General features: G+C 47.7%; 1 protein-coding gene across 3 annotated transcripts in view; it reads right to left on the reverse strand.

Annotated features, from left to right (window-relative positions):
• Positions 1-2316: 2316 nt before the first annotated feature.
• The window catches only part of SVEP1 (sushi, von Willebrand factor type A, EGF and pentraxin domain containing 1), a 159184-nt gene continuing 134075 nt past the window's right edge, over positions 2317-27425 (reverse strand). For 2 of the 3 annotated variants that reach the window (XM_068124490.2, XM_078781927.1), the window contains exons 13-14: positions 14667-14760; positions 2317-5797 (exon numbers count right to left, since the gene is read on the reverse strand). In XM_068124490.2, the coding sequence (XP_067980591.2) occupies positions 5767-5797; positions 14667-14760 (125 nt within the window). In that variant the 3' untranslated portion in view covers positions 2317-5766. The remainder of the gene's footprint in view (positions 5798-14666; positions 14761-27425) is intronic. The other variant, XM_068124500.2, reaches the window with a different exon arrangement.

The raw sequence follows: 27425 nt of genomic DNA on the forward strand, positions 1-27425 counted from the left end.
GAGGAAGAAGAAGAAGACGTACAGAAGAGTAACGGGGTTTATTATTTACACACACATAAGCAAAAAGAGCAGTCACGATTATTTACAGGTGACATGAAAACGCAGGTGACACAGTGAAAATTACTAGCTTATACGGACTTAATTACCTACCCAGGACAGCACGAACAAAACAAACTCACGTACGCAAATGGATGGAAGGGTAGGAATCGTTTGGAGGGATGAGCAGGTGGGATCACAGGGCACAGCGAGCGGGTCCACTCCGGGCGCGAAGAGGGGAGCTGGCAGCTCCTTGTATTCGGCTTTACAGCGCACGCCGGCAGGGTCACTCGGCTGGTTGAAATGGGGCTGGTTGAAGCGGCTCTTTGTCAAAGGCTTTTCGTATCTCGCATGCAACAACGGTGCAACTCTCAACTCTCTTGGACCTCACAACCCAGCTCTCTCTTGGACCCTGTTTGCGACTCTCGTGTAAAAGCTCCTCTCCTTTCTCAGCTCATCTGCGATCTGTTGGGGAACGTCCCGCAGCGGGTTATATAGGCCCCGCCTCTCAACCTTCGCGAACCTCCTTGATCTTTCTCTCCAAGTCCAACCCCTTGTTCGTGGTTGGTTGAGTGGGGCTGACTCACTCCTCCCCTCTCTGACGAGGTGGGGACCCGCCTTTCTTCCCCAACCCTGCCTCGTGGTCAATGGCGGCTTTGGAGGGGATGTAATTGGCAATTGAGGCTTGGCAATGACGAAAGGGGAAATGGAGATTTTGGGAATGGGAATGAAGGGAATCTATCTCTTTCACCCGGTGCAATGGAGTGTCATTCTAATGGAAGACAAGGCCTTACTCTAAAACACATAATAAGATATAAGCTACTGAACAAGGGTTTTATCGTGTCCTTCAATGTGGTGTTTCATGGAATTAACTACCGGGACGCCCTTTTAACTTTTACACAACACTGGAGACAGGAGGCGCAGAATAAACAATAATCTATCTATAATTCCAGTAATCTCTGTGTGTGTGTGTGTATGTGTGTGTGTATGTGTGTGTGTATGTGTGTGTGTCGTTTGTCTGTGACCGCTGTTTCTCGACAACCACGGGTCCGATATACTTGAAACTTGCCAGGTATATTGCTGGGGACCCGAGGATGTGCCTTTTCAAGGTTTCATATTAATCGGACAAGTAGTTACCGAGCTATGGCGATTTATTTACCAAACTCCGCAAGCCGTTCGCTTTGGCTTTGCGAATGGACCAAACCATTTCATGTAAATAGAGGGGGGGGGGGGGGGATTGTCACCGTACTCGCAAGCCGTTCGCTTTGGCTTTGCGAATGAACCAAACCATTTCATGTAAATAGAGGGGGGGGATTGTCACCGTACTCGCAAGCCGTTCGCTTTGGCTTTGCGAATGGACCAAACCATTTCATGTAAATAGAGGGGGGGGATATAATTTTAGATATATATATAGTACGGGCATGCCCTAGTAATAATAAAGCACACAATAAAAAAATACAGTCCTCATAACCGCAACAATATCATAGCATGTTTTCTGCGTCTTCCACTTTGTCAACTCACATCACTTCCCCGACGGGGCACCGAGGCGTAACGCTTGTTTTATTCTGAAATAATCAGATTCACTACAATTTAACACAGGTGGAGGCCAATTAACTTGCTGTGTGATTGAAAGGTGATTGGTTACACCTGAGCTAATTTACAATTGCTACTATAAAAGGGATGGGCACTTATCCAACCAAGATATTCTAGTTTTGTATTCATAATTAATTTTCTGAAATTTGTAGAATTTGTTTTTCACTTGGAAGTTGTGGGTTACGATGTGTAAATAAAGGTGTAAAAAGTCTGATTTAATGCAATTTAATTCCAGGCTATAAGGCAATACAAGGTGAGTGAAAAATTTGAAAGGGGGTGTAGACTTTCTATAGGCACTGTAATGCCGCTGTGAGTGCTTGAAGAAATAATACCATGCTTTTAATTATTATTTTTGGTTTTCCTTGCGATATGTTGCAGGTCTACAAGAACTTCACGTTGTTGTTCTTGTTGTTGTGGATATTGTTGGGGGTCGATTTTTGAAGTGTTCACCCATTGGTCAGACAGCTGCCAGACCACACCCACATCTGTCACTGGACTCCACCCACCATAACACTGAGATGCAAGGATATGGCCGCCATATTGGTTTTCTGGTGGACCGAACACATTGGGACTGTAGGCCTCTGCTGATTATACACTGCCTAGGTTTGTTGCGACAGAATTCCTTTGGCTTTGTTTGGGTTGAGTGTTATTCACAGTGAGGTACCCCAAAACAAATCAAATCATATGTCGAATAATAGTAAGGTTTAATCAAGCCCATCAGAACACGTGAAAATCAAGCGTTATATTATGCAAATTACTTTAAAAAATAGCGTTACGTATTTTTTGTACGCCCCATATTGATAACATGGATAAGAAGTGACGTAACCGTGGCGGAGGGTCACATGGATAAGAGGTGTCAAGTTAATTATTACCCTGCGCTCGCGAAGCGAAAAGCAGGGTTAGGCATTGGGTTGCATGCGTACATGTGGCTTGTCTGCATTTTTAAAATTCATTTTCTCAGCAACTGTTGGTCCGATTGACACGAAGTTTTAACATAGGAAAACCTCCACCTGTATAAAAAAAAAAATTATTCATAGATATGACGTCAATAGGTCATGTGGTACAGACGCCATCTTGGAAAAAAAGGTTACACCTCAATATCTCCCAAACCGCTCAATGGAAAAAGTTGAAACAGGCTCATTGTCAAGTACTCCCCATGGGGAATAAGATATGTTGATGATGATGTCATTGGTGCCGTAATTATGATGTCATAATTAGACAAAGACAATGCTTGATTCGATCAGTATGAATTTTTTTTCCTCTGCATCTGTTGGTCCGGTGGACACTAAATTTTCACGATAGGAGCTTCTCCTCCCACAGAATATTTTAATGAAAATGATGACGCCATAGGTCACATGGTATGGGCACCATCTTGGAAAAACCGAAAAACCCCTCCCTTACCTCAAACGGCTACACAGCTGACACCACACGTGACAAAGCCGAATGCCTCAACTCTGTTTGCCTTAAAATCTTGGGTCCCAAACCCATCGCTCTCTGTACCCACCTTACCCAGTTAACCCCAGCTGTCCCTGGACTCTGTGTCCTTCTCTCCTGACAAAGTGGAGAAGTTTCTGTCAAACCTCGACCCTGATTCTGCAACTGACCCAGACGGCATCAGCCCACGGGTCATAAAATCCTGCTCTTCCGCTCTATCTCACCCTCTCTCTGTTCTCTTCACCCTCTCTTTTGCTCAAGGTCATCTGCCAGCATCTTGGAAATCAGCAAACATTACTGTTTACACAAAAAATGTGCAAAAACAGATCCTTGCAACGACAGACCAATCAGCCTGCTCCAAATAATCAGCAAAGTCATGGAATCCATCATTGCTTCGGATATCAAATCCTTCCTCTTCTCAAATGGCTTGATCTCGGATTATCAATTTGGATTCAGACCAGGGTCATTCTACTCTGGACATTCTGCTTCTGCTGTTTCAACAATGGATGGAGGTCCTCAATGCCAAACAGGAAATCAGAGCTTTCTCCCTTGACATATCACGTGCCTTCGATACGGTCTGGCACCCAGCTCTGCTCACCAAACTCTCCTCCTATGGTATCCATGGAAACCTCGACGCATGGCTTGCAGACTTTCTTTCTGGTCACAGTCAATGTGTAGCGCTGAATGGAATTCTCTCTTCTCCCCTTCCTGTTCAGGCTGGAGTTCCTCAAGGCAATGTTCTGGGCCCTGTGCTATTTCTGGTCTTTATCAATCATCTCTCCGACTCTCTGGAAAATCCTCTCTATCTCTTTGCTGATTATTCCACTCTCTGCCACTCCATATCTCAACCCTCAAATCAGCAGGCAGCAGCCTCTTCACTCTCTGCAGACCTGTACAATATCACAAACTGGTCAAACAAGTGGAACATGTCTTTCAATCCTGACAAATCTCTCACACTCTCACTTTGTCTCTCTGAAAAGACCGTCTGGACAACCCTCCCATCTACTTTCTGAGCAAACCTCTTGAAGAAGTTCTGTCACTCAAGCTTTTGGGTCTCACTATCTGCCATGATCTTTCCTGGGAAAACCACATTTCCAAGCTGGCCTCCAAAGCCAGTCGCTGACTTGGCATCCTCCATCGTGTGAAGTCCTTCCTAGGCACACCTGAGCTCCTCACCACATACAAAGCTTTCATGCGCAACTCAATGGAATACTGCTCTCCCCTCTGGGCTGGTGCTCCTGCCTCACACCTAGCTCGGCTTCACACAGTTTAAACCAAAGCTTTCAGAATCATTGGAATCTCCCGCGATGAAACCGATTCTGAGGGCCTTTCTCTCTCTCACCGCAGGCAGGTAAGTGGTCTTTCTGCCTTCTACAGACTCCTCTCCGGCCTTGCTACCCATGTTCTGTCTGTGCTCTGTCCCCCAAATATTCCTGCAGGACGCTCAAGATCTGCCAGCAACCCTCTTCTGGTGAAACTGCCAAAATCAAGACTCTGCTCACCTTCACTCCTCCATTCCTCTTTTCTCCCGCTTCTGGAACAAACTCCCTCACGCTCTTCAATCCCACTCCTCCCTACAGGTTTTTAAAACAGCTGTTCACCGCCATCTCTTATCTTCCCCAATCCAAAACCTTGATCTTTTCTACCCCCGTTAAACTCCCTAAATCTGCCTCTTTAAATCCCCAACTTCTTTCCTGAAATTCCTCGAAGTGTTCATTTGCTTTATATCGTGTATCCCTCCCTCCTCATCCAGCCTTCCCCCTTCCACAGATCCACCGATGTCCTTGTTCTCGACTGTTGTTGTGCTTGTGTGCTTCCCTCTCCTTCCCCCTCTTGCCTCCCGCTCCCTTCATTGCATGTTTTATGTGTCTGCGCATGTTTTCATGTTCAATGTGTTAGCTCTTACACGAGCCTCGATTCTGTATACAAAAAAACCAAAAACGTGGCACCTTTCTCCAAAACGATATTTATAAAATATGGAAAAAAATTGAAACGTGGTTCATTGTAAAGAACTCAGCATGGGGAAACGGTGTGAATGATGACGTCATTGGTGCTGTAATTATGAGTCATAATTCGACAGGGACAAAGCTTAATCTGATCAGCTTGAAATTTATACAGCGTGATCTACATAACAATTATATTAGAGAATATATATTTATGATGTGATCTCTCACGTGGTCTGGCAGCCATCTTTTATCAAAGAAAAAAAAACGTTCAAACACAGAAGACTTTGCTAGCACCAAGTTGACTGCGCAGGGATACCATATACTAAGAATACCATGTAGTTTAATAGCGCATTAAATGCGTGCTTCCCAATTGGCCTGTTACCCGATTTTGTTGCAGGTTGTGACCACAGTGCGGTCATTCTTAGTCAATTTTGTTGTTTTTTGGGGGAATTTTTGATTCTTGGAATTTTTGGCAGTGTCCTATCAATGTTATACCACTATACACTAACGTTTCATATATTTTGCCACAGACACTATTTTTAAATGTAGAGAATGTATATTTAATGCCAGAATAGATAAAATTGTGCATATCATTTGTACTGACCCCACAAAAGTCGACAATTTAATGATGGGACAACATTAGGCCTAAAATTATGGAAATACTCTAATATCATAATTGTATCCAGAAGTCTATTTTGCAAATCATTTCAGTCACATTCACAAATAGACCACAGCAGGCTGCATCTTGCGTCTTACTTTAATGTACATAATATCCCAGTTTTCTTTTCCTGTGGGTGACAAGCAAAACAAAGGTTAGTTACATATTTTACCTGAGGTGTGCTGGATAATAATATCTTTAAAATAAAAAATCTATACTGTACAAAAGCATTACTGTTAAAATTAATTTGTGAACATTGGTTGGTTTCATCGAGAGTTTTAATGTCTTATTTAGTCTTTCTGGTAACATCATTGCTCGGGGATCACCTGGTGTTGGCCTAATGGTTAGGGCGGTGGGCTTGGGATCCTAAGGTCCTGAATTCGAATCCCATTGAATCAATGCCAGGTGGGTTTGACGCAGCCTGTCATCCTTCCAAGTTCGGCAAAATGAGTACCAGATAACTGGTTATCGAGAGGCATTGCATCAGTAGCAGACGCGCCCACAGAAAAATGATGCAACCACCCACCATTGTTAGGGAACACAACTGCGTCACTGATGCAGTGCCCCTAGCTGTCGCCTTCTTGTTATTTCATATGCAGCCTGTGGCTACTGGTTCCATCATTGCTGTGAGCGTGGCTGTGCTGCTGATGCAGTGCTCCCTGTTTCCAGTAAGTTGGTACTCATTTTGCGAACCTCCAGAAGGATTACAGGCTGGTGTTATTTAACAGATCGCCAGGAGAGCCTCAGACTCAAGACCCCAAGATCTGAAGTCAACCACCTTAACCGTTAAGCCAACTAGCTTAGCTGCTGTAGCTGCAGTCACAGTGGGAGTTTTTGTAATTGCCAGTGATAACTCGCCTACTTTTCGAGAAAAGCACAGTGGGATCTTTAACATCAACTAACTGATGCTAGCAGATGGGACACCCATCAAAGGGAAGCACCAACTCCTTACTAGATAACTCAAAGGCAAGTGCGCTACCTCTACACTATCTAGTGTCAGGACTGTTATCGAGCTCATCTGTCTAAAATAATTGTTACAACGTTTTTGTGCATTCATTTGGTCAACAGGATTCACAGCTAACGGTAATACAGTCATGGGGTATGGGGGTGTAATGAGATCATATGGATGTGCATGGGTGAAAAGACGAGAGATATTGATGGGCAGCACATCTGAAGACGAAAGTGAGGACGAGATTACAGGCACAAGGAGACAATTCCGCAATGGAGAGAATGAAGGGACAAATGATTGCTGGTGTGGAAGCACGAATCAGCCTGTACTTTGGGAACAGTTGATGGTTTATGGAAAAACATTTGACCTGGGATGATTTTGGGAGGGCAGGAGGAGCAAGGCCAGATGTAAGCTTGTGTAAGCAAGGCCAGATGTAAGCTTGTGTAAAATGGAGAGCCCACCAACTTTCTGCTGGTAGAAGAGGCAGTCCCTCTTGTGATTCAGCCTCCTGCTTTCGGATTCCAATTGTGCAGGAGACCTTGTTTTTGAACACCTTAAGAGGAGCAGTATAGGTAGCAGAATCAGCACCTCCGCCCCAGACTGCGGAACCATGCATGATGGAGCTCCATGTGAAAACCTTGAATATCGTGATGAGATCGTCGTGACTCAGAGATGCCTGAGATCAATGGAGATTACCCAGATAGTGACTAACTTTTGATGCCAGTTTGGTGATGTGATCCTCCCACGAGAGGGTATGGCAGATTGCGAGACACAAGAGTTCCAGAGACATCATGTCTTCCAGTGGCTGTCCAGAGAAGTGGATTGGATAGTCTGTTTGCTGATTCTTGGGGAGAGACGGTGTCAAAACTGGCAAGCGACTTGCCAGGGTTGAGCATCATGTTCAATATTGCTAACCAACGACTTAGAGTATTTTTTTTCTTAAAGAGAATCAGAGAATCATTCATATAAATCAATAATAACAACCCCATCCTGATGTGAAAGTTCATAGGAAAGGACACCATCAAGGGCCACCTGCTCTTTCTGTTTTTTTTTTTGTCCCCCCCCCCCCCCCATCATTTTTTCCCATCATTTTCCCATCATTTTCCCATCATTTTTCCCATCATTTGTATACAAGATCGAGGCTCGTGAAAGAGCGAACATTAATCACACAGAAAGACAAACAGACACATAAAACAAATAACATCGGGAGCGGTAGACAAGATGGGGAGAGAGGGGGAAGGACACAAACACAACATTTGAGAGCAGGGACCGAGAGACATGGAGACATCGAGAGATCTGTGGGAGGGAGAGGGCTTTGGGGGGAGGCATGGGAAGGGGGGGAGGGGGTGGGAGAGGTATAAAACATATGGACACTGCCAGGACTTCCAGGAAAGAAGTTGGAATTTCAAACAAGGTGGATCTGGGGTGAATTAGTGGGGGTAGAAAAGATCAAGGTTTTGGATGGGGGAAGATAAGAGATGGTGGTGAACAGCTGTTTTAAAGACCTGGAGGGAGGAGTGGGATTGAAGGGAGTGAGGGAGTTTGTTCCAGAGGCGGGAGAAAAGAGGAATGAAAGAGTGAAGGTGAGCAGAGAGCCGAGATTTCGGCCGTTTAACCATCAGAGGGTTGCTGGCAGATCTTGTGCGACCTGTAGGAATATTTGGGGGACAGAGTACAGAGAGAGCTGTGGGCGCAAGGCCGGAGAGGAGTCGGTAGAAGACAGAAAGACCACCTACCTGCCTGCGGTGAGTGAGTGAAAGGCCCTCAGAGATAGCTTCATCGCGGGAGATTCCAATGATTCTGAAAGCTTTGGATTCAACAGCGTGAAGCCGAGCCAGGTGTGAGGCAGGAGCACCAGCCCATAGGGGAGAACAGTATTCCATTGAGCTGCGGATGAAAGCCTTGTATGTGGTGAGGAGCTCAGGTGTGCCTAGGAAGGACTTCGCACGACGGAGGATGCCCAGTCGGCGACTGGCTTTGGAGGCCAGCTTGGAAATGTGGTTTTCCCAAGAAAGATCATGGCAGATAGTGAGACCCAAAAGCTTGAGCGACAGAACTTCTTGGAGAGGATTGTTGAGAAAGTAGATGGGAGGGTTGTCCAGTCGATCTTTTCGGAGAGACATTGTAAGAGTGTGAGATTTGTCAGGATTGAAAGACATGTTCCACTTGTTTGACCAGTCTGTGATTTTGTCCAGGTCTTCAGAGAGCGAGGAGGCTGCAGACTGCCGATCTCTGGGAAGAGGAATGGAGCGGCAGAGAGTGGAGTCATCAGCAAAGAGATAGAGAGGATTTTCCAGAGAGAAAATAACCATGTTCATAGAGGAAATCAAATAACCAATTGAGCAGGGGGACATGATTACCAAATGAAGACAAAGTACAAATCAAGGCTGGATTATAGACAGTGTCAAAGGCTCAAGAGATATCCAAAGAGATGACACTACCCCATTGCTTGTGGTTCAGGGCATCCATCCACTGCTGTGTCAGGAGTAACATATCCAAGGTGGAATGGTCAGGTCGAAATACAAACTCATTGTCAGATATTAGCAACTTGGAAAAGAGATATCGCCTGAGGTTGGCTCCAATGATGGAATGATTCATTACTTTATGATGGGAAGGCTGAAAATCTGTAGTTGAGGGATCCATTTTGGGACCTTTCTTGTGGATAGGTGTGATGTTTGCATCTTTCCAAAATGGAAGAAGTTGCCCATCCAAGAAGGATCTGTGAAAGTGAGAAGAGAGAGGGTGTGATAAGACCGAAGCACAGTTCCTTGTGATTAGAGAACATGTGTCAACAAGACCCTATGTGGAAGAGGTGTCGAGCTGGGTAAGACACTTTTACACTATGGTGGGGGAAAGACCAAATGCTATTGGAAACATTGTATAAGGGGGGGGGGGGGGGGAAGGGAGGGTACAGAAAGGGATGGATTTGACACCTTGGCCTTTTGAGTGAAGACAGTCCAATAACTCTGCTTTTTCTTTAGTGTCCATCCTTTAGGAGCAAGGGAATGGGAGGAGAATGTGTAACAGATGTAGACCTGGCAAGCACCTATCATGCTTTGGAGGATGGTAAGACGTTGGATTATATGGATCACAGGTGAGACTGATGTTGGGTCCTGGATTGTTATAGGACAGAGACACAATTATTCAAAGCTGTGTGGAGGGATTTCAGGATGCTTTCAAGAGGTTTGCCTTCTAAGAGTCTGAACTTTCCTTCGCCAGTCTGAGCATTTGACAATCTACAAGTCCTGCTTCTCCCCTTTGGGCTGGCACACTTGCCTCATACCTTTCCCTTATTGATGCCATAGAAAGCAAAGCCCTCAAAATCATTGGGATCTTCTGTGACGCAGCTGAGTGTGTAGGCCTGTTACTTGCACACCGTATCGGCAGGTTGGTGGCCTCTCTGTATTCTACCGTCTCCTTTTTGGTCTTGCACCTCTGCCCCGTCTGTCCCTCCCAGGTTTCTGCAGGGTACACACGGTCTGCCAGTAATTCCCTCTTCCTGTTAAACTCCCAAAATCCAGACTCATTGCTTACCTCTACCCATTTGTTCCTCTTTTCTCTCTCTCGTGGAACCAACTTCACCAATCTTTTTCGTCCCATTCTTCCCTCCAGGGCCTCAATACAGCTGTTCACCACTAACTCAGGTCACCCCCACCCCCAACCCATGCTCATGATATGTTCCACCATAAATGACCCCATTCCCAAGCACTTCCCTTTTTCATGTTATTGTTAGATATTTGTGTGTTTTCAATGACTTTTCGGTCTTTTGGGTCTTGAGAGTCCTTGGGGTCTTCAGGGTATTTTGGGTCTTCAGTCATTGGGGTCTTCTGGGTCCTTGGGGACTTCTGGGTCTTCATGGTCTTTTGTGTCTTCAACAGTCTACAGGCTATTTTGGGTCTTCTGGGTATTTAAGAGTTTTTGGGGTCTTTGGATCTTCAATGTCTTTTGGGTCTTTTGGGTATTTGGGGTCTTGGTGGTCTTTTGGGTGTTTAAGGGTCTTGGGGTATTTTCAGTGTTTTGAGTCTTCGGGGTCTATATTGGGTTTTTAAGGGTCTTGAGGTCTTTTCGGTGTTTTGGGTCTTCAGTGTCTTTATGGGTCTTTGGGGAATTTCGGGTCTTCAGGACCTTTTGGGTTTTTGTTGTCTTTTGGGTCTTTAATGGTCTTGCGGTCTTTGGGGTATTTTGGGTCTTCTGGATATTTAAAGGTCTTTGGGGCCTTTTGGGTCTTTGGGGCCTTTTGGGTCTTTGGGGTATTTTGGGTCTTTGGGGTATTTTGGGTCTTTGGGGTATTTTGGGTATTTTATGCATAAACGTCAGATCACTGCTACCCTTCTGTTGGTGTTTTCCCCTTTCCATTTTGTGTCCTTCAATTCTGCTCTCGCTCTTCCACCAACCTCGATCATGTATACAAAGAGAAAACAAGTACAAAAAGTTTTAATTAAAACAAAAGCCGCGTCGATGTTACACAATGCCTAGATGCAGCTGTGCCTATAACGTCGATGTTATAGGCACAGGACATTCCTATTGATTCGATTACTTGATGTTATTTTTGTGCAAAGTGAAAATATATCTCGGCAATTTCCCGTGTGTGGCGACGAATTTTTAATATATCTCGGCATTTTCCCGTCTGTTATTTCAGGCGGTGTATGACTGACCATGCCGCGATTTAAAATATATATATCTCGGCAATTTCCCGTGTGTGGCGACACGTGAACGAAGCTATGCTCCTCTCTCCACATTATTGTGACGACGTATAAATTAAATATTTCATCGTGACGATTGTCATCAAATGGACGAATTTTTAATATATCTCGGCATTTTCCCGTCTGTTATTTCGGGCGGTGTATGACTGACCATGCCGTGATTTAAACAAAATATATATATATATCTCGGCATTTTCCTGTCTCTTATTTCGGGCGGTGTATGACTGACCATGCCGCGATTTAAAAAAAAAATCTCAATGGACTTGAAGGTACAGGCCTTTGAGAATTCATTTCGTTCTATAAAGGGCAACTTTCATCGGATTTTCTTCCCGTTTTTTTTCAACCGAGTCTAAAACTATGTTAGCGACTGTGAAAAATGAAATGATATATCGAATTTGATTTGAAATAAAACTGTGTGAGAGAGGAAGACACCACGGGCCTACAAAACAGGCCTCAAAGCTATGCGAGTTAATAAAATGGTGGATATTTGTTTATATGAAGCCTCTCCCACAATGGGTGGAGCTATGGTTCCCAGAATGGGTGGAGCTTTGAGGTTTTGTCTTCTCTGCAAGAACAAGAAGAACAAGAAGAAGAAGAACGAGAAGAACAACAACAACAGCAGAGGGCACTCTATGAGCAGCGTCTGCGACGTGGCTAAAAAGAGGAGAATGCAAGTTATTTTCTCGCACTGGCCTCACCACACACATGAGTGAAACTTGGTCCAGAGGATGGACAGAAACGTTGAATGTGGGACAAAAAAATAATTCTTTTTGTATACAATGTCAAGACTCATGGAGTTGTGAAGAGAAATCAGTCTGTTGTACAAGAAATTCCCGGAGCAAACAATGTTGGCAGCTGCATCTGTCTTGACTAGCTGGAGCAGATTTTAGGACAGACCAACCAGCTTTACCAAATTGCCATATACATAAGCACCTTGGGAGATCCCTGATCACTGCAAAGAGATGACCACTTTTATAAATCCATGATCAGAAGTGCTTAGAGTAATTTGAGGAGGAAGAGGACAACTTTGAGGAAAAAAAAAAATTGACATGACATAGTCCAGTAAAGAATGGTTTCCATTTTGGAAGATGTGTTGGAAAAGAAATAGACTGAATAGATTCAGTCATTTTACAGAATGACAGCTACTCGGCCATGTACTAAGACATGTGAATCAACACACAACACAGCATGGCGGCAATTAAAGTCTCCATAGATTCGGACTGAACAGGTATGGGAGGAGACCAGTGTCAATGTTTGCTGTGAGAGCCTTGTATATTGATTCATCAGAGTTGGGGGGTGGGGGAAGAGGTTGGTAAACCACACAAAGAAACAAAACGTTGTTATGGAGAGGTACATTGAGCCAAATGTATTCCATAGGGTTGGAGTTGACCAGTAAGGTGGGGGTGGTGGGGTTGGGGGGGGGGGGGGTAGGGTGAAGAGAGAGAAATTAACATATGCAGTGACACCACCACTAGTGCAGGAATCAGATCTGTAAGAATGGAAGAGACAATAACCAGGGAGACACGGAAGAGATGTTTCCATGCGACGTACAATATCTGGGATAGCTGTAGAAGCCTGTACGGACTAATCTATGAAGGTGAAGTGCAGACCTCTGCTATTGGTGGGCCAGATGGACAGAGAAGGAGAAACACAAACAGGATACCACTGGAGGAGGTGAGCAGCGACGAGATGAGAACGAACAGAGAGTTTTTTGGCCGTGAGCTGGCCTTCACCACTGGTCTGATTGCATTAATGTAAACACGGTTCAGCAATATGGAGTCGAGGAACTCGTCTGAGTGTGAACAAGGGTTCGTTGCATGTGTGGAGTTCACCAACCAGTCAATGTTTGTCTGGTTGGTCAACCAACCAAGTGCAGAATATATCAGGTGCATTTGTTCTGTGCATATGCATAGAACCTCTTTCTGTGCAAATCAGATGTAACGTCCCTCTGTAATGGAGCTTGGAGGAAGAGTGCGATGAGTTTTGGAGGAGTTGAAAGGAAAAGAGGACACGTCAATGAATTGGGTGATGGAGCCCTTTTGTGGTTTGATAGTTGGAGGGTCATCACGGAACATGGGCAAGATAAAGAAGAGGTTGACATGTTGTTTTTCCTTTTTAAAGAGAGGCGTGTGAAACTTTCTGAGTGTCTGTAAGGGTGTTAGAAAAGGCGAACATTTGGAGAGTAGAGAGTAAGAAACGAGTAAGGTTAAAGAAAACAGATAGAGCAGAGCACTGTTTGTACGGATGAGAAGAAAGAGGAACAGGGATATGTATATGTTGACACAAAGCACTGAGAATTCCGACAGGTACAGGTGACAATAAAAGGAAAGGACAAGTCAATTAATATTTCCAGATGGTATCCTTATTTTTTGAGGTGCATCTCTTGGAGTACAGAGCTGTCTCATCCTTTGATGAGGAACTGGAAGCAGAAGGTAAATGCCAAAAATTGAGCAGGAGGGGTTCACTTTATTCTAATTATCCACATGGTCAATATTGAACTCTGCATCACTTTTACAACGTTTCTGATATTGAAATAAGAAACAAAATTGATCACATTAACACGGAACATCACCAAAATACATTCAATAGGCGATTCAATGTGTAGTTTGCAAATAAATTAAATACTCAGGATACAAACAAGCAGTCGTCATTTTGTGGACCATAAGCCATCATTCTGAAAGTGTCATTTTTTTTTCACAAAAGTTGCAATCAAAATTTTATGATTTTGTCAATACGAGCAAGTTGCCTGTGCCCGCATTCTAAACGGATTAGGGATGGGGGATGCAAAAATGCAAATGGCGTCTTCTGTCATCGAGCCGGCAAGCTGGGAGCAACAATTCCCATTTATTGCCACATCTGACGCAATTAAAATTCCCTAATGGCGTGGAGGTGCTCCATTTGAAACTGTTCGATATATGTAACGTTTTGATGCCTAGGATCCGTAAATAAAATTTTTTATTGGTGTCAAAAGTCAGTGACCAATTGTCAATTAATAGTAGGATGTAATTTTGAGACTAGTATTTACTTTATTACTTCCTTCATGTAATTATATGATGAGACATATTGAGCCTCAACCAAAGGCCTACATCTGATTTGCTCTCTGGGTGGTGATCTGTGGTATTGTACTTCGGAGACCTCCACTCCCCTTCTGCCTCTGTGCCAATCCATAATGACATGGAATTCCTGCCTAGAATATTGCGTACATCTTTATTATACATTTTTAGTACATTAATTTGGGCAATGTACACAATTTCACATTTATGATGTGAAACTCAAACTTTAGTCGACTGGATGTGACATGTGCAAAGAGCTGAGTGGGGCTGGAAAGGTAAGCAGATTCAACTTACTGTGAGCAGTCTCGGCCACCCCAACCTGTCAGGCATTGGCAGCGGTTTGGAGCAACGCACATTCCACCATGCAAGCAGGGGTTATGGCATATGGCTGTAAAAACACAATTCTGTTCAACTTCATTAAATTATCCATTCATGAAAATGTCATTCAAGAGCTGTGCAAAAAGTATTTCCACTGTAAATGTGCATTTGTGTTTAACAGACATTATTGGGGAAAATGTCAAGGGCTTAAAAAAGACCCCTTTATATAAGGGTATGTGCCATGTGGCAAAGTATAGAAAAGAAGGGACATTCCATGGATTGTGGAAAATGCCAGACGATAGAAAATAAGGGACGTTCAAAAAAATCTTGTGTGCATGCTGGACAGGTACAGGTGGCTTGTGTTCTTAGGAGGAACCAAGTAATGTTCTAGAACAGTTCATATAAAGGGGTGCCAATTTGATTCATACGCCTGCATGAAGAAGTAAATGTATTTTAATCGATGTACAGTATGTAAGGTTCCCCTTTATGGGGGGTGGTCTATGGTATGTCCCTTCTTTTCTAATGTTCGACATTTTCTACAAGTTAGGGTATGACCCTTCTTTTCTATTGTTCGACATTTTCTACAATCTATGGTATGTCTCTTCTTTTCTAATGTTAGACATTTTCTACAATCTATGGTATGTCCCTTCTTTTCTATTGTTCGACATTTTCTACAAGCCATGGAAGGGGAATGCCCCTTCTTCAAGTTTTCTAGAGCATTACTTGGTTCCTCCTAAGAACACAAGGGTAGTCCAACATGCACACGAGATTTTTTTGATTGTGCATTATTTTCTACTGTCTGGAACTTTCCACAAGCCATGGAATGTCCCTTCTTTTCTATTGTTCGACATTTTCTGCAATGTATGGAATGCCCCTTCTTTTCTGTTGTTCGACATTTTCTGCAATCTATGGAATGTCCCTTCTTTTCTATTGTTCGACATTTTCTACAATCTATGGAATGCCCCTTCTTTTCTATTGTTCGACATTTTCTACAAGCTATGGTATGTCCCTTCTTTTCTATTGTTCGACATTTTCTACAATCAATGGAATGTCCCTTCTTTTCTATTGTTCGACATTTTCTACAAGCTATGGCATATCCCTTCTTTTCTATTGTTCGACATTTTCTACAAGCCATGGAATGCCCCTTCTTTTCTATTGTTCGACATTTTCTACAAGCTATGATATGTCCCTTCTTTTCTATTTTTCGACATTTTCTACAAGCTCTGGTATGTCCCTTATTTTCTATCGTCTGGAACTTTCCACAAGCGATGGAATGTCCCTTCTTTTCTGTTGTTCGACATTTTCTACAAGCCATGGAATGCCCCTTCTTTTCTATTGTTCGACATTTTCTACAATCTATGGAATGTCCCTTCTTTTCTAATGTTCAACATTTTCTACAATCTATGGTATGTCCCTTCTTTTCTAATGTTCGACATTTTCTCCAAGTTAGGGTATGACCCTTCTTTTCTATTGTTCGACATTTTCTACAATCTATGGTATGTCCCTTCTTTTCTAATGTTCGACATTTTCTACAATCTATGGTATGTCCCTTCTTTTCTAATGTTCGACATTTTCTACAATCTATGGTATGTCCCTTCTTTTCTAATGTTCGACATTTTCTACAAGTTAGGGTATGACCCTTCTTTTCTATTGTTCGACATTTTCTACAATCTATGGTATGTCTCTTCTTTTCTAATGTTAGACATTTTCTACAATCTATGGTATGTCCCTTCTTTTCTATTGTTCGACATTTTCTACAAGCCATGGAATGCCCCTTCTTTTCTATTGTTCGACATTTTCTACAATCTATGGAATGTCACTTCTTTTCTATTGTTCGACATTTTCTTCAAGCTATGGTATTTCCCTTCTTTTCTATTGTTCGACATTTTCTACAATCTATGGAATGTCACTTCTTTTCTATTGTTCGACATTTTCTTCAAGCTATGGTATTTCCCTTCTTTTCTATTGTTCTACATTTTCTACAAGCTATGGTATGTCCCTTATTTTCTATCATCTGGAACTTTCCACAAGCCATGGAATGTCCCTTCTTTTCTATTGTTCGACATTTTCTACAAGCCATGGAATGCCCCTTCTTTTCTATTGTTTGACATTTTCTGCAATCTATGGAATGTCACTTCTTTTCTATTGTTCGACATTTTCTACAAGCTATGGTATGTCCCTTCTTTTCTATTGTTCGACATTTTCTACAATCTATGGAATGTCCCTTCTTTTCTAATGTTCGACATTTTCTACAAGCTATGGTATGTCCCTTCTTTTAAATAGTTTGCCACATGGCACATACCATATAAAGGGGCCTTTTCTATACCCCTGGCATTTTCGCCAAGAATGTCCTTCATTTTCTATGGCCACTGTTTGTGGCTATAGAAAGTGGTCATCACGATGACGGATGAAAAAATATATGAAGACATCACATACATCAATTAAGTTTGCACTAATTAAAAACGGACCTATTTCTCACGGTCTGTATGGGGGTCCCGCTCGATATTGTAAACCGTCTCTCCCATTGCTCGACATGTTGTTGTTGTTTTGTATGCAGGCAGTAGCTGCTGGTTGCATCATTTTTCTGGAAGTACGTTTGTGCTGCTGATGCAGTGCCCCAATTACCAGTAAGCTGGTACTCAATTTGCCGACCCTGGAAGGATGACAGGCTGAGTCAACCCCACCTGGTGTTAATTCAACAGCTGACCGGGATTCGAACTCGGGATCCTAGGATCCCAAGCCAGCACCCTAACCATTAAGCCAACACCAGGCTATTGCTCGACATGAAATGCGGTTTCAATCCAATTCTGAACAAATAAAAAATTTTTGCCACCATTCTTTATGTGCCCCTTTCATTCTCTCGGCATGCAACTTCATTCTATATTGATTAATACTGGAGTCGAAAATTTTATATGTCCACCTTTTTGGGGTTCGCCCCTATGAGCCAAGCAAAAACTATACAATTAGGTGGAATTTGTTTTGAAAGCCATTAATTAGATGTATTGGTCAATGTATATTCCAAGTTTCAGCTAGTTTCAATGTATAGCCTTTGAGATACGAGCGCCAACACATTTTGGGTGGACGGACGGACGGACGGACAGACGGACTGACAGACACTAACATTGATTCGAGGGTTTTCATTAATAAAACTCAAGAATGCGGAAACGTACGTTGCTGAAATTTTGAACCTATTACCTCAACGTACTAAGCATTTACTTCTGAAATTTGCAGCCTATTTCGTCAAGTAGAAGCCGAGAAACGTATTTTCAGTCCCCATGTTAAAGCTGCATACAGAGAAACGATCCCTGATATAAAGGGAGGGGTGCTTTGCGCCTCCCTTGATAAATACCTTTTGGCACCTTCAGCAGCATACTCCCCTCTACAATCATCATGCATTTTCCAACAGTGTTGACGTTTCGAAGGCCTTCATTTAAACGTAAGTGCCTTTCACCTTCCTAACAATCCGTTGGGCTTTGCTCATCCTCAAAATTATGGTTGTGTGAAAAGGCTTGTTCACAGAGTTAAACAGAGTATAGTCACTGTGTGTCACATCTGGTGGAAGTGGAACAACTCTGAGCCCCTGACAGCAGTCACTTCATACATTTGTCAGGACACATGCATTGTCATTTTATTATCCAGGTGCCAAGGTTTGTGGGAAAGCTCAGTTATAGAGGGTGGGAGATGAGCAATTTTCATCATAGGGAATGGGTGAACAGGTGAGATAGACAAATGTAGGGAATGGGTGAAGACTGAACAGGTGAGATAGACAAATGAATGACCAAAAATCCATGAGAGCAATTAAAGGTCACTAATGGGTATAGCATAGTCATTCATTCCCATTGTGAAGGCCCGAAATAAAGGAGTGAGGTTTGACAGACACTAATTATTTTATCACAAATTGGAAAAAATGACATTATGGGCAATTTCGATTTTGCAGTTGTGGTGATGGCCAATCTATGAGGCCGATGGACCTGCATCCCCGAGGTTATGGATTTAATTCAATTCTGAAGAATGCCCTGTTCAGGATTTGTGTTCCTGCTTCTGGCAATCGAGAGTGTCGGGAGAATTACCATGTCATAACTATAAACCCAGCTGGCTCATCCATCCATGACAGACAGAGAGACAGAGACAGAGACAGAGACAGAGACAGAGACAGAGACAGAGAGACAAAGAGAGAAACAAAGAGAGAAAGGGTGAAAGAGTAACCTGCCTGCCTCGCATGATCTGATCTACATATGATGCCAGTCTGCACTGTGTTGTTGACCCAATGCTCTCGGGGGAATGGCAGTGAAAGTACAACAGCATTACTGGAACTCCAACATAGCAAAACAAAGTTAAGTTTGGTCTGCAGACTGGAAGAAGGCTTGTTAAGAGCAACTGTGTCTGTTAGTCCATGAGCCCTGGAGGTTATCGGTATGAAGTCTGGTGACAATTTCTTGTGATGTTTTTCCAAGTCTCTATGTGCCTATGGCATTATTTACGCCAAAGTTTTTACTTATTTTAAACGTTTCATTTTGTTTGCCACAATGCCTTTGACGTATTATGCCAGACGAACGAAGGAATTGCAGTCCTCACCGACATCTTCACCAACGTTTACACCAGCATTGGCGGTGGAAGGGTTGGAGCATTTGCTGAGAGGTCAGTGGTTCAATCTATGCCCGTGTCATACTAAAGACTATAAATCTTTGTAAGGGAACTCATGTTATCAGCTTAGTGAGGGAGCTGCGCCCCAACGCGAGTCGAAAGAAGTGACGCGACCAAAGACGGAATTCGTCCGAGTTGCTTTATTAAAACAAAACAGCTCAGGTATTCTGACAAAAGCCCGTTTATCGGGCAGCAATATATATACACATTTATGTCGGGAAGTTTGCCCGGCAAAAGCTATACCGGGCATGCCCGGGTGTCAAGGGCGAGCCTTGGAAAGGCGAGTCTGGACCTGCCCGGGCGTGTTTGGCTGCGGCCTGGCAAGTCGAGGCTGGGTGTGCCCGGGCGCTCTGGACAAGCACTGGAAAGGCGAGAGCGGGCATGCCCGGACGCTCTGGGCGAGCCCTGGAAAGGCGATAGCGGGCATGCCCTGACGCTCTGGGCGAGCCCTGGAAAGGCGATAGCGGGCATACCCGGACGCTCTGGGCGAGCCCTGGAAAGGCGATAGCGGGCATGCCCGGACGCTCTGGGCGAGCCCTGGAAAGGCGATAGCGGGCATGCCCGGACGCTCTGGGCGAGCCCTGGAAAGGCAATAGCGGGCATGCCCGGACGCTCTGGGCGAGCCCTGGAAAGGCGAGAGCGGGCATGCCCGGGAAAGACGAGACCGGGCGTGCCCGGGAGGTTCGGGCGTGCCCGGGAACAGTGAGTCCGGGCCTGCCCGGGAGAGGCGCGTCTGGCCGTGTTCTGGCCGGTGCAAGGCGATTGTGTGCATCCAGCAGTAACCGCTACACACGCCCCTCCAGAATCGACCTGCACCGGCAGGGTCAATTTAAGGGGGGTCCGGATGACCCGGCCGAAGCGACCCCTGGAGGGTCGTGGGGAGGGGTCCGACGTGGTGGTGGGTGGTCGAGCGGGGGGAACTGTGGACGGGGGGCGGCCTCGCCGCGGAGGAAGGGCCAACCGTGGTGGTCGGTCGACGTCCATGTGCGCCGGTTTGAGGCGGTCCACAGAGATCCGGTCCGACCGGCCGCCAACGTCGACGACAAAGGACTTGTCGCCCCGTCGCAGGACCCGGAAGGGCCCGTCGTACGGCGGCCGGAGTGGCCCCCGGTGCGCGTCATGACGCACAAAGACGTACTCCGCTGTGCGAAGCGCCGGGGGGACGTAGGACTGGGGGCCACCGTGGCGGGACGTTGGCACGGGGGCAAATCGGCGGGCGGCCTCCTGGAGGTCCGAGCGCTGGTGTGCGGCGGACCAGGGACTGGTAGCGTCGGGCACAAACTCGCCCGGGACGCGGAGCGGCTGGCCGTAGACGAGCTCGGCGGCGGATGCCCGGAGGTCCTCCTTGGGGGCCGTGCGGAGCCCCAAAAGGACCCACAGCAGCCGGTCGGTCCAACCGTCGTCCTGAAGGCCGGCCATGAGTGCGGCCTTCATGGAGCGGTGAAACCGCTTCCACAACCCGTTGGCTTGGGGGTGGTAGGCCGTGGTGCGGTGCAGCGTGACCCCCAACGAGCGGGCGACCGCGCCCCAAAGTTCGGACGTGAACTGTGGGCCGCGGTCGGACGAGATGTCCGCCGGTGTGCCGAAGCGCGCGACCCAGGTGGCAATGAACGCCTGCGCCACGTCGGTGGTGGTGGTGGAGGTGAGGGGCACGGCCTCCGGCCACCTGGTGGTCCTGTCCACCATGGTGAGCAGGTGGGTGAACCCCCGCGATGGGGGCAGGGGACCCACCAGGTCCACGTGGACGTGGTTGAAACGCCGTGCAGGCACGGTGAAAGGTGCCAGCGGGGCCTGGGTGTGGCGGTGGACCTTGGCCCGCTGGCAGGCCGTGCAGGCGTTGGCCCAGTCGCGGACGTTCCGTCGAAGGCCGTGCCAGACGAAACGCGCCGACACCAGCTTCTGAGAAGCTTTCCGGCCCGGGTGAGAAAGGCCGTGGATGGAGGCGAAGATGCGGCGCTGCCAGGAAACGGGCACGATGGGGCGAGGCTGGCCCTGGGAGACGTCGCAGAGCAGGACGGTGCCCGCGAAGGGGATGTCGGCCAGGCGGAGGCCCGTGTCCGCCGCCCGGAGGGCCTGCACCGAGGTGTCGGTGGTCTGGTCGGCCGCCATGAGCGCGAAGTCCACGCCGAGGTGGACCGCGTTCGCGCTGGCCCGAGAAAGACAGTCGGCCACAGCGTTGTCTTTGCCGGCGACGTGCCGGATGTCCGTGGTGAATTCCGACACGGCGGAGAGGTGGCGCTGCTGGCGGGCCGACCACGGCTCCGTGACTTTGGCCATTGCGTAGACCAACGGCTTGTGGTCGACGAAAGCCGTGAACGGGCGGCCCTCCAGGAGGTGTCGGAAATGGCGAACGGCCAGGAATAGACCGAGCAGCTCGCGGTCGAACGTGCTGTATTTTAACTCGTTCGGCCGGAGCTGCCGGCTGAAAAAAGCGAGTGGCTGCCAAACCCCGTCCACGCATTGTTCATGGACGGCGCCCACCGCGTAGTTGGAGGCGTCCATAGTGAGGGCGATGGGCGCGTTGAGCACCGGGTGAGCCAGCAGCGTTGCGTCGGCGAGGGCCCGTTTTGCGCTCGCGAAGGCCGCGCCCATGGCCGCGGACCAAACGATGTCATGCTTGGCCGGCTTGCCCCGGAGGGCCTCGTAAAGGGGCCGCATGAGCTGAGCAGCGCGGGGCACGAATCGGTGATAAAAATTCACCATGCCGAGGAACTCTTGTAGGGCCTTGATGGAACGGGGACGCGGGAACGTGGTGATGGCCTCGACCTTGGTCGGCAGCGGCACGGCCCCGGGCTTGGTGATGCGGTGGCCCAAAAAGTCAACGGTCGTCGTGCCGAAGTGGCATTTGGCCGGGTTGACAATTAAGCCGTGCTCGCTGAGGCGACCGAACAGTGTTCGGAGGTGGAGGAGGTGCTCGGCGCGGGACGTGCTGGTGACGAGGATGTCGTCCAGATAGACGAAAAGAAATGGCAGGTCGCGCAGCACGCCGTCCATTAAGCGTTGGAACGCCTGGGCCTCGTTCTTGAGGCCAAACGGCATCCTCAAAAATTCGAACAGGCCGAACGGCGTGATGAGGGCCGTCTTCGGGACGTCGGCCGCCCGGACAGGTACCTGGTGGTATCCCCGTATCAGGTCAATTTTGGAAAATATGACCCGTCCCGCCAAACGGGCGGAAAAGTCCTGGATGTGCGGGATCGGGTACCTGTCGGGGGTGGTAGCGTCGTTGAGGCGGCGGTAGTCGCCACACGGGCGCCATCCGCCCCCCGGCTTTGGCACGATGTGCAGTGGTGAGGCCCACGCGCTATTGGAGCGCCACACGATGCCGAGGTGCTCCAACACGTCGAACTCGGCCTTTGCCACGGCGAGCTTGGCCGGGTCGAGGCGGCGGGCCCTGGCGTAGACCGGCGGGCCCGTAGTGGGTATGTGGTGCTCGATCCCATGCCGCACTGCGACGGCCGAAAATGTCGGCCGTGTGAGGGCCGGGAATTCCGCGAGCAGGCGAGCGAACTCGTTCGCCGTCGGGAGGGCGCACGCCAGTTCAGTCAGCGTGGAGCTGCTCATCGTGCACACCAGGGAGCTGAAGGTCTCGGCGTTGACAAGGCGACGACGTTTGACGTCGACCAGCAGCCCGTGCGCGCAGAGGAAGTCGGCGCCCAGCAAAGCAATAGGGACGCAGGCGGTCACAAAGGTCCACTGAAAGCGCTGGCTGCCGAAGCAGAGGGTGACGTTGCGCGGGCCGAAAGTGCATATGGCCGAGCCATTAGCAGCGATCAAAGAGGGTCCGCAAACGGCGTCCCGCCTGTCCTGCTCGGAGGCGGGTATGACGCTCAGTTGGGCACCGGTGTCACAAAGGAAACGCCGCCCGGACGCTTTGTCCCGAATAAAAAGCAAGTTGCCCGAGTGGCCGGCGCTCATGGCTGGGAATGAACACCGGCCCGGCCGTTTCCCGACTTGCCGAAAGTGCACGGGGGTCGGCACGTCCGAGCCTTGTGTCCGAACCTGGCGTGGTAATAACACCACGCCTGGTCAGGTGGAGGCCCCGGCCGTCGTGTCGGAAGCGGTCGGTGCGGCGTGGCGGCCGCCAGTTTCACCGGCAGTTCGGCCTCCAACCGCGCAGGGCGCTCGGGCGTCGTGGGCGTCGCCTCAGATGGCGGCAGGCTCCAGGTAGCCGCGCCGATGTGTTGGCCCACCGAGGAGATCTTATCGGCTTCCCTGGCGAGGGCGCGGGGATCGGTGATCGACGTGCCAGCCAGAGCGAGGCGTACCGGGTGAGGCAGCTGGCGAAGGAACAACTCGCGGAACAGAAAATCCGGAGAGTGCTCACCGAGCAACGAGAGCATATAGTCCATGCGCTCGGACGGGCGCGTGTCGCCGAGCTCGGGCAGGTCGAGCAGGCGCCGTGCGCGTGCCGCCGGTGAGAGGGCGAAAGCGTCGAGGAGGAGCGTCTTCAGCGCGTCATACTTGTCGGCAGCGGGCGGGTGCTCGAGGAGGCTCAGAGCGCGGGGCGCGGTGGCGGAACCGAGCGCTGCCACGACGTGGTGGAAGCAGGTGTCGTCCGCGGTGATGCCTCGCAGGGCGAACTGGGAGTCCGCCTGGGCGAACCAAACAGCCGCATGAGCCTCCCAGAAGGTAGGCAGTTTAAGAATCACTGCCGTGTCCATGTCGGTAGGTCACCAGTGAGGGAGCTGCGCTCCAACGCGAGTCGAAAGAAGTGACGCGACCAAAGACGGAATTCGTCCGAGTTGCTTTATTAAAACAAAACAGCTCAGGTATTCTGACAAAAGCCCGTTTATCGGGCAGCAATATATATACACATTTATGTCGGGAAGTTTGCCCGGCAAAAGCTATACCGGGCATGCCCGGGTGTCAAGGGCGAGCCTTGGAAAGGCGAGTCTGGACCTGCCCGGGCGTGTTTGGCTGCGGCCTGGCAAGTCGAGGCTGGGCGTGCCCGGGCGCTCTGGACAAGCAATGGAAAGGCGAGAGCGGGCATGCCCGGACGCTCTGGGCGAGCCCTGGAAAGGCGATAGCGGGCATGCCCGGACGCTCTGGGCGAGCCCTGGAAAGGCGATCGCGGGCATGCCCGGACGCTCTGGGCGAGCCCTGGAAAGGCGATAGCGGGCATGCCCGGACGCTCTGGGCGAGCCCTGGAAAGGCGATAGCGGGCATGCCCGGACGCTCTGGGCGAGCCCTGGAAAGGCGAGAGCGGGCATGCCCGGGAAAGACGAGACCAGGCGTGCCCGGGAGGTTCGGGCGTGCCCGGGAACAGTGAGTCCGGGCATGCCTGGGAGAGGCGCGTCTGGCCGTGTTCTGGCCGGTGCAAGGCGATTCTGTGCATCCAGTGGTAACCGCTACATTAGCTCAATTGAAATTCCACAAAAGCTATTGTCATCGTGCACTGTCCGTCTGTCCTCCCCTTTTTCGATTTTTCAGGCCAAACCGCTGGGCTGATCTGTCTGAAATTTGGCAGCAAGATTCTGCTCCTGACTGGTAACGGAGATTGCAAATATTGTTCCAGTCAAGTGACCGGAAGTGTGTCAAAATGGCGGACTTAGTAAATGCCTTCAAAACTCTTCTTCTCCAGACCCACCAGTCAGAATGTTACCAAATTTGGGCTACAAAATTAGGCCTGGTTAGGGATGTTAAATTGCGGAGGTCATGGTGATCACGTTACCAGAAGCGTTGTCAAAATGGCCAACTTAGTCAATGTTTGTGAAAATCGTGTAAATTCCTTCAAAAATCTTCTTCTCCAGATTCACCAGTCAGAATGCTACCAAATTTGGGTTACAAAATTAGGACAGGGTCCTGAAGTCAAATTGCGGAGCCCATGCCGATCACGTGACCGGAAGTGTGTCAAACTGCCCTGTCACATAAATTCCTTCAAAAATCTCCTTTTCCAGACCCACCAGTGAGAATGCCACCAAATTTGGGTTAAAACATTAGGCCATGGTCGGAATGTTAAATTGGACAGGTCACGCCGATCACATGACCAGAAGTGTGTCGAAATGGCCGCCTTAGTGAATGTTTTGGTCGTGTTGAGTGGAGTGTGGGAGGTCACGAGTTGTTTTAATTAACTTTGCGGTGCTTCGTGGCCACAAGCTGGTCTGCGTTTCTCACCCTGCTTACCTAACCATGACAGGAACTGTGTTTTCCTGCCCTTGTACAAAACTCCTACATTCTGGGAAATGACCTTCAAGGCCGTGTGAGGTGCATTGCGCACGAGACATGTTCTTGTGGGAAGTTTCCTTTTATGATGCGAATCTTTTCTGCACTGAAGCTGCCTCAGTGTATATAAACTGGGTGGACTTTGAATGCTTTGGAGAAGGGTCTTGACATTGATCTGAAGCCTTCCCTTTCGCACACATGTGTTAATCTCCTATTAAACGGTTTGTAATTCAGTACGGTGTCTTTAGTGTCTCATCGGACATCGGACATCGACACCGCCTTAGTCAATTTTTTTGGAAAATCGTGTTAATTCCTTCAGAAATATTGTTCTCCAGACCCACCAATCAGAATGCTAGCAAATTTGGATTACAACATTAGGCCAAGGCTCAGATAAGCTACAGGTCCAATGGTCCTATTTTTATTATCAACAAATACAAAAAACACAGTTTTAATTGCTAAATAATTTTTGCAAATACTGATTTTCAATGGTTATGCTGTTTGAGCACAAATGACAGTCCTATAGCCTGGCAAACAAATCAAGATCAGTTTATCAGTATTACATCAGATATCTTATCAGTATTAGAGATCAATGCCATAATCTAAATTATAAAATCTTCTTCTTCTTCTATCTTCTTCTTCTTTATCTTCTATATATCTTCTTCTATATATATAAAAGAAAGTTTTTGTTTGTTTGTTTTTTTGTTTGTCTGCACGCGCTAATCTCCTGAACCGTGAAAGATAGGAGGAAACCTCTGAAATAAAAAATGTCGGGACGGGCCCGGGGAAGGTTATAGGCTAGGTGGCGAGGCCGGTCGAGGCTGCTTCGGCCGGACTGGGCCCATTTCACAATTAAAAGCTGAGCTGAATTATAGTAGTCAATCCTCTACGGCCGTGAGTAAAAGCTGAATTATAGTAGTAAGTAAATTCATTCAAAAAGAACCCGGGCAACGCCGGGTGCTTTCGGCTAGTATTATTATCTTCTTATATATATATATATATATATATATATATATATATATATATATATATATATATATATATATATATATATATATAATATATATATTTATATATATATATATTGTTGCGAATATGGAATTTGGCCTCCATATCCGCTTGTAAATATTCCCCTATTTTCTCCAATACTCCCCAACTTTCCCCAATCCCCCATTCCCTAGTCCCATTGCATGTAAATAACAATCAGTAGAGCCGACCTTCCCCTTATTCCCCCATTAAATGTCGTGCCCAGGTCCACCGCACCACACGTAGCCAACTTTCGGACATCTTCTAGTTATTCTTAATCTATGTCAGTTAAGGCCTCGTTTCCATTAATTATGACTCTTCGTTGCACCAGAATGTGATTATATGGCATCAGTAGTGAGTTTAGGACCTTTCCCATACCTCCTCCCATCTTCTTCCCCAAACAACAACAATAACAACAACTACAACAACAATTACAACAACAACAGAGGGGATGGCGGCGGAGCGGGGGAGGATGCGTCCTCACACCGGCTCGATTAGCTCCAGACCATGCGCTCCACGGGGTTACCCCGAAGGGCTGGCTGTCAGCTCCTCGTCGGGGGCGGAGCCAGTAACCCCCCCCCGCACGCACCCAATGAGAAGCAACGTGCCGATTCCACGAGGCGGAGCTAACGAGCCGAGGGCGTGTCACTCCCGCCGGATATACGCGGCCACGCGCCGGATGTGACGTCAGATTCGCCCCCAGCTGGAGAAAGACGGACCTGCGAGCGCTGAAACAGATGCGCCTGAGTTTGGAGAGGCCTGAGAAAGAACGTCACCTCTGAGCGCTGCGACGAGACCTCCCCGCATCTCTGGACCGAACCGTGTACCCTGCTTTGAGCCAAGAGTGCACCTTGAGCCATCGCTATCTGCCTTTCCTAGCCATCAAACCCCGTGTGAGTCAGCGTT

The sequence above is a fragment of the Myxine glutinosa genome, chromosome 1 (genome assembly GCF_964187855.1).
Source record: "Myxine glutinosa chromosome 1, kmMyxGlut1.1, whole genome shotgun sequence".
NCBI classification, from domain to species: Eukaryota; Metazoa; Chordata; class Myxini; order Myxiniformes; family Myxinidae; genus Myxine; species Myxine glutinosa.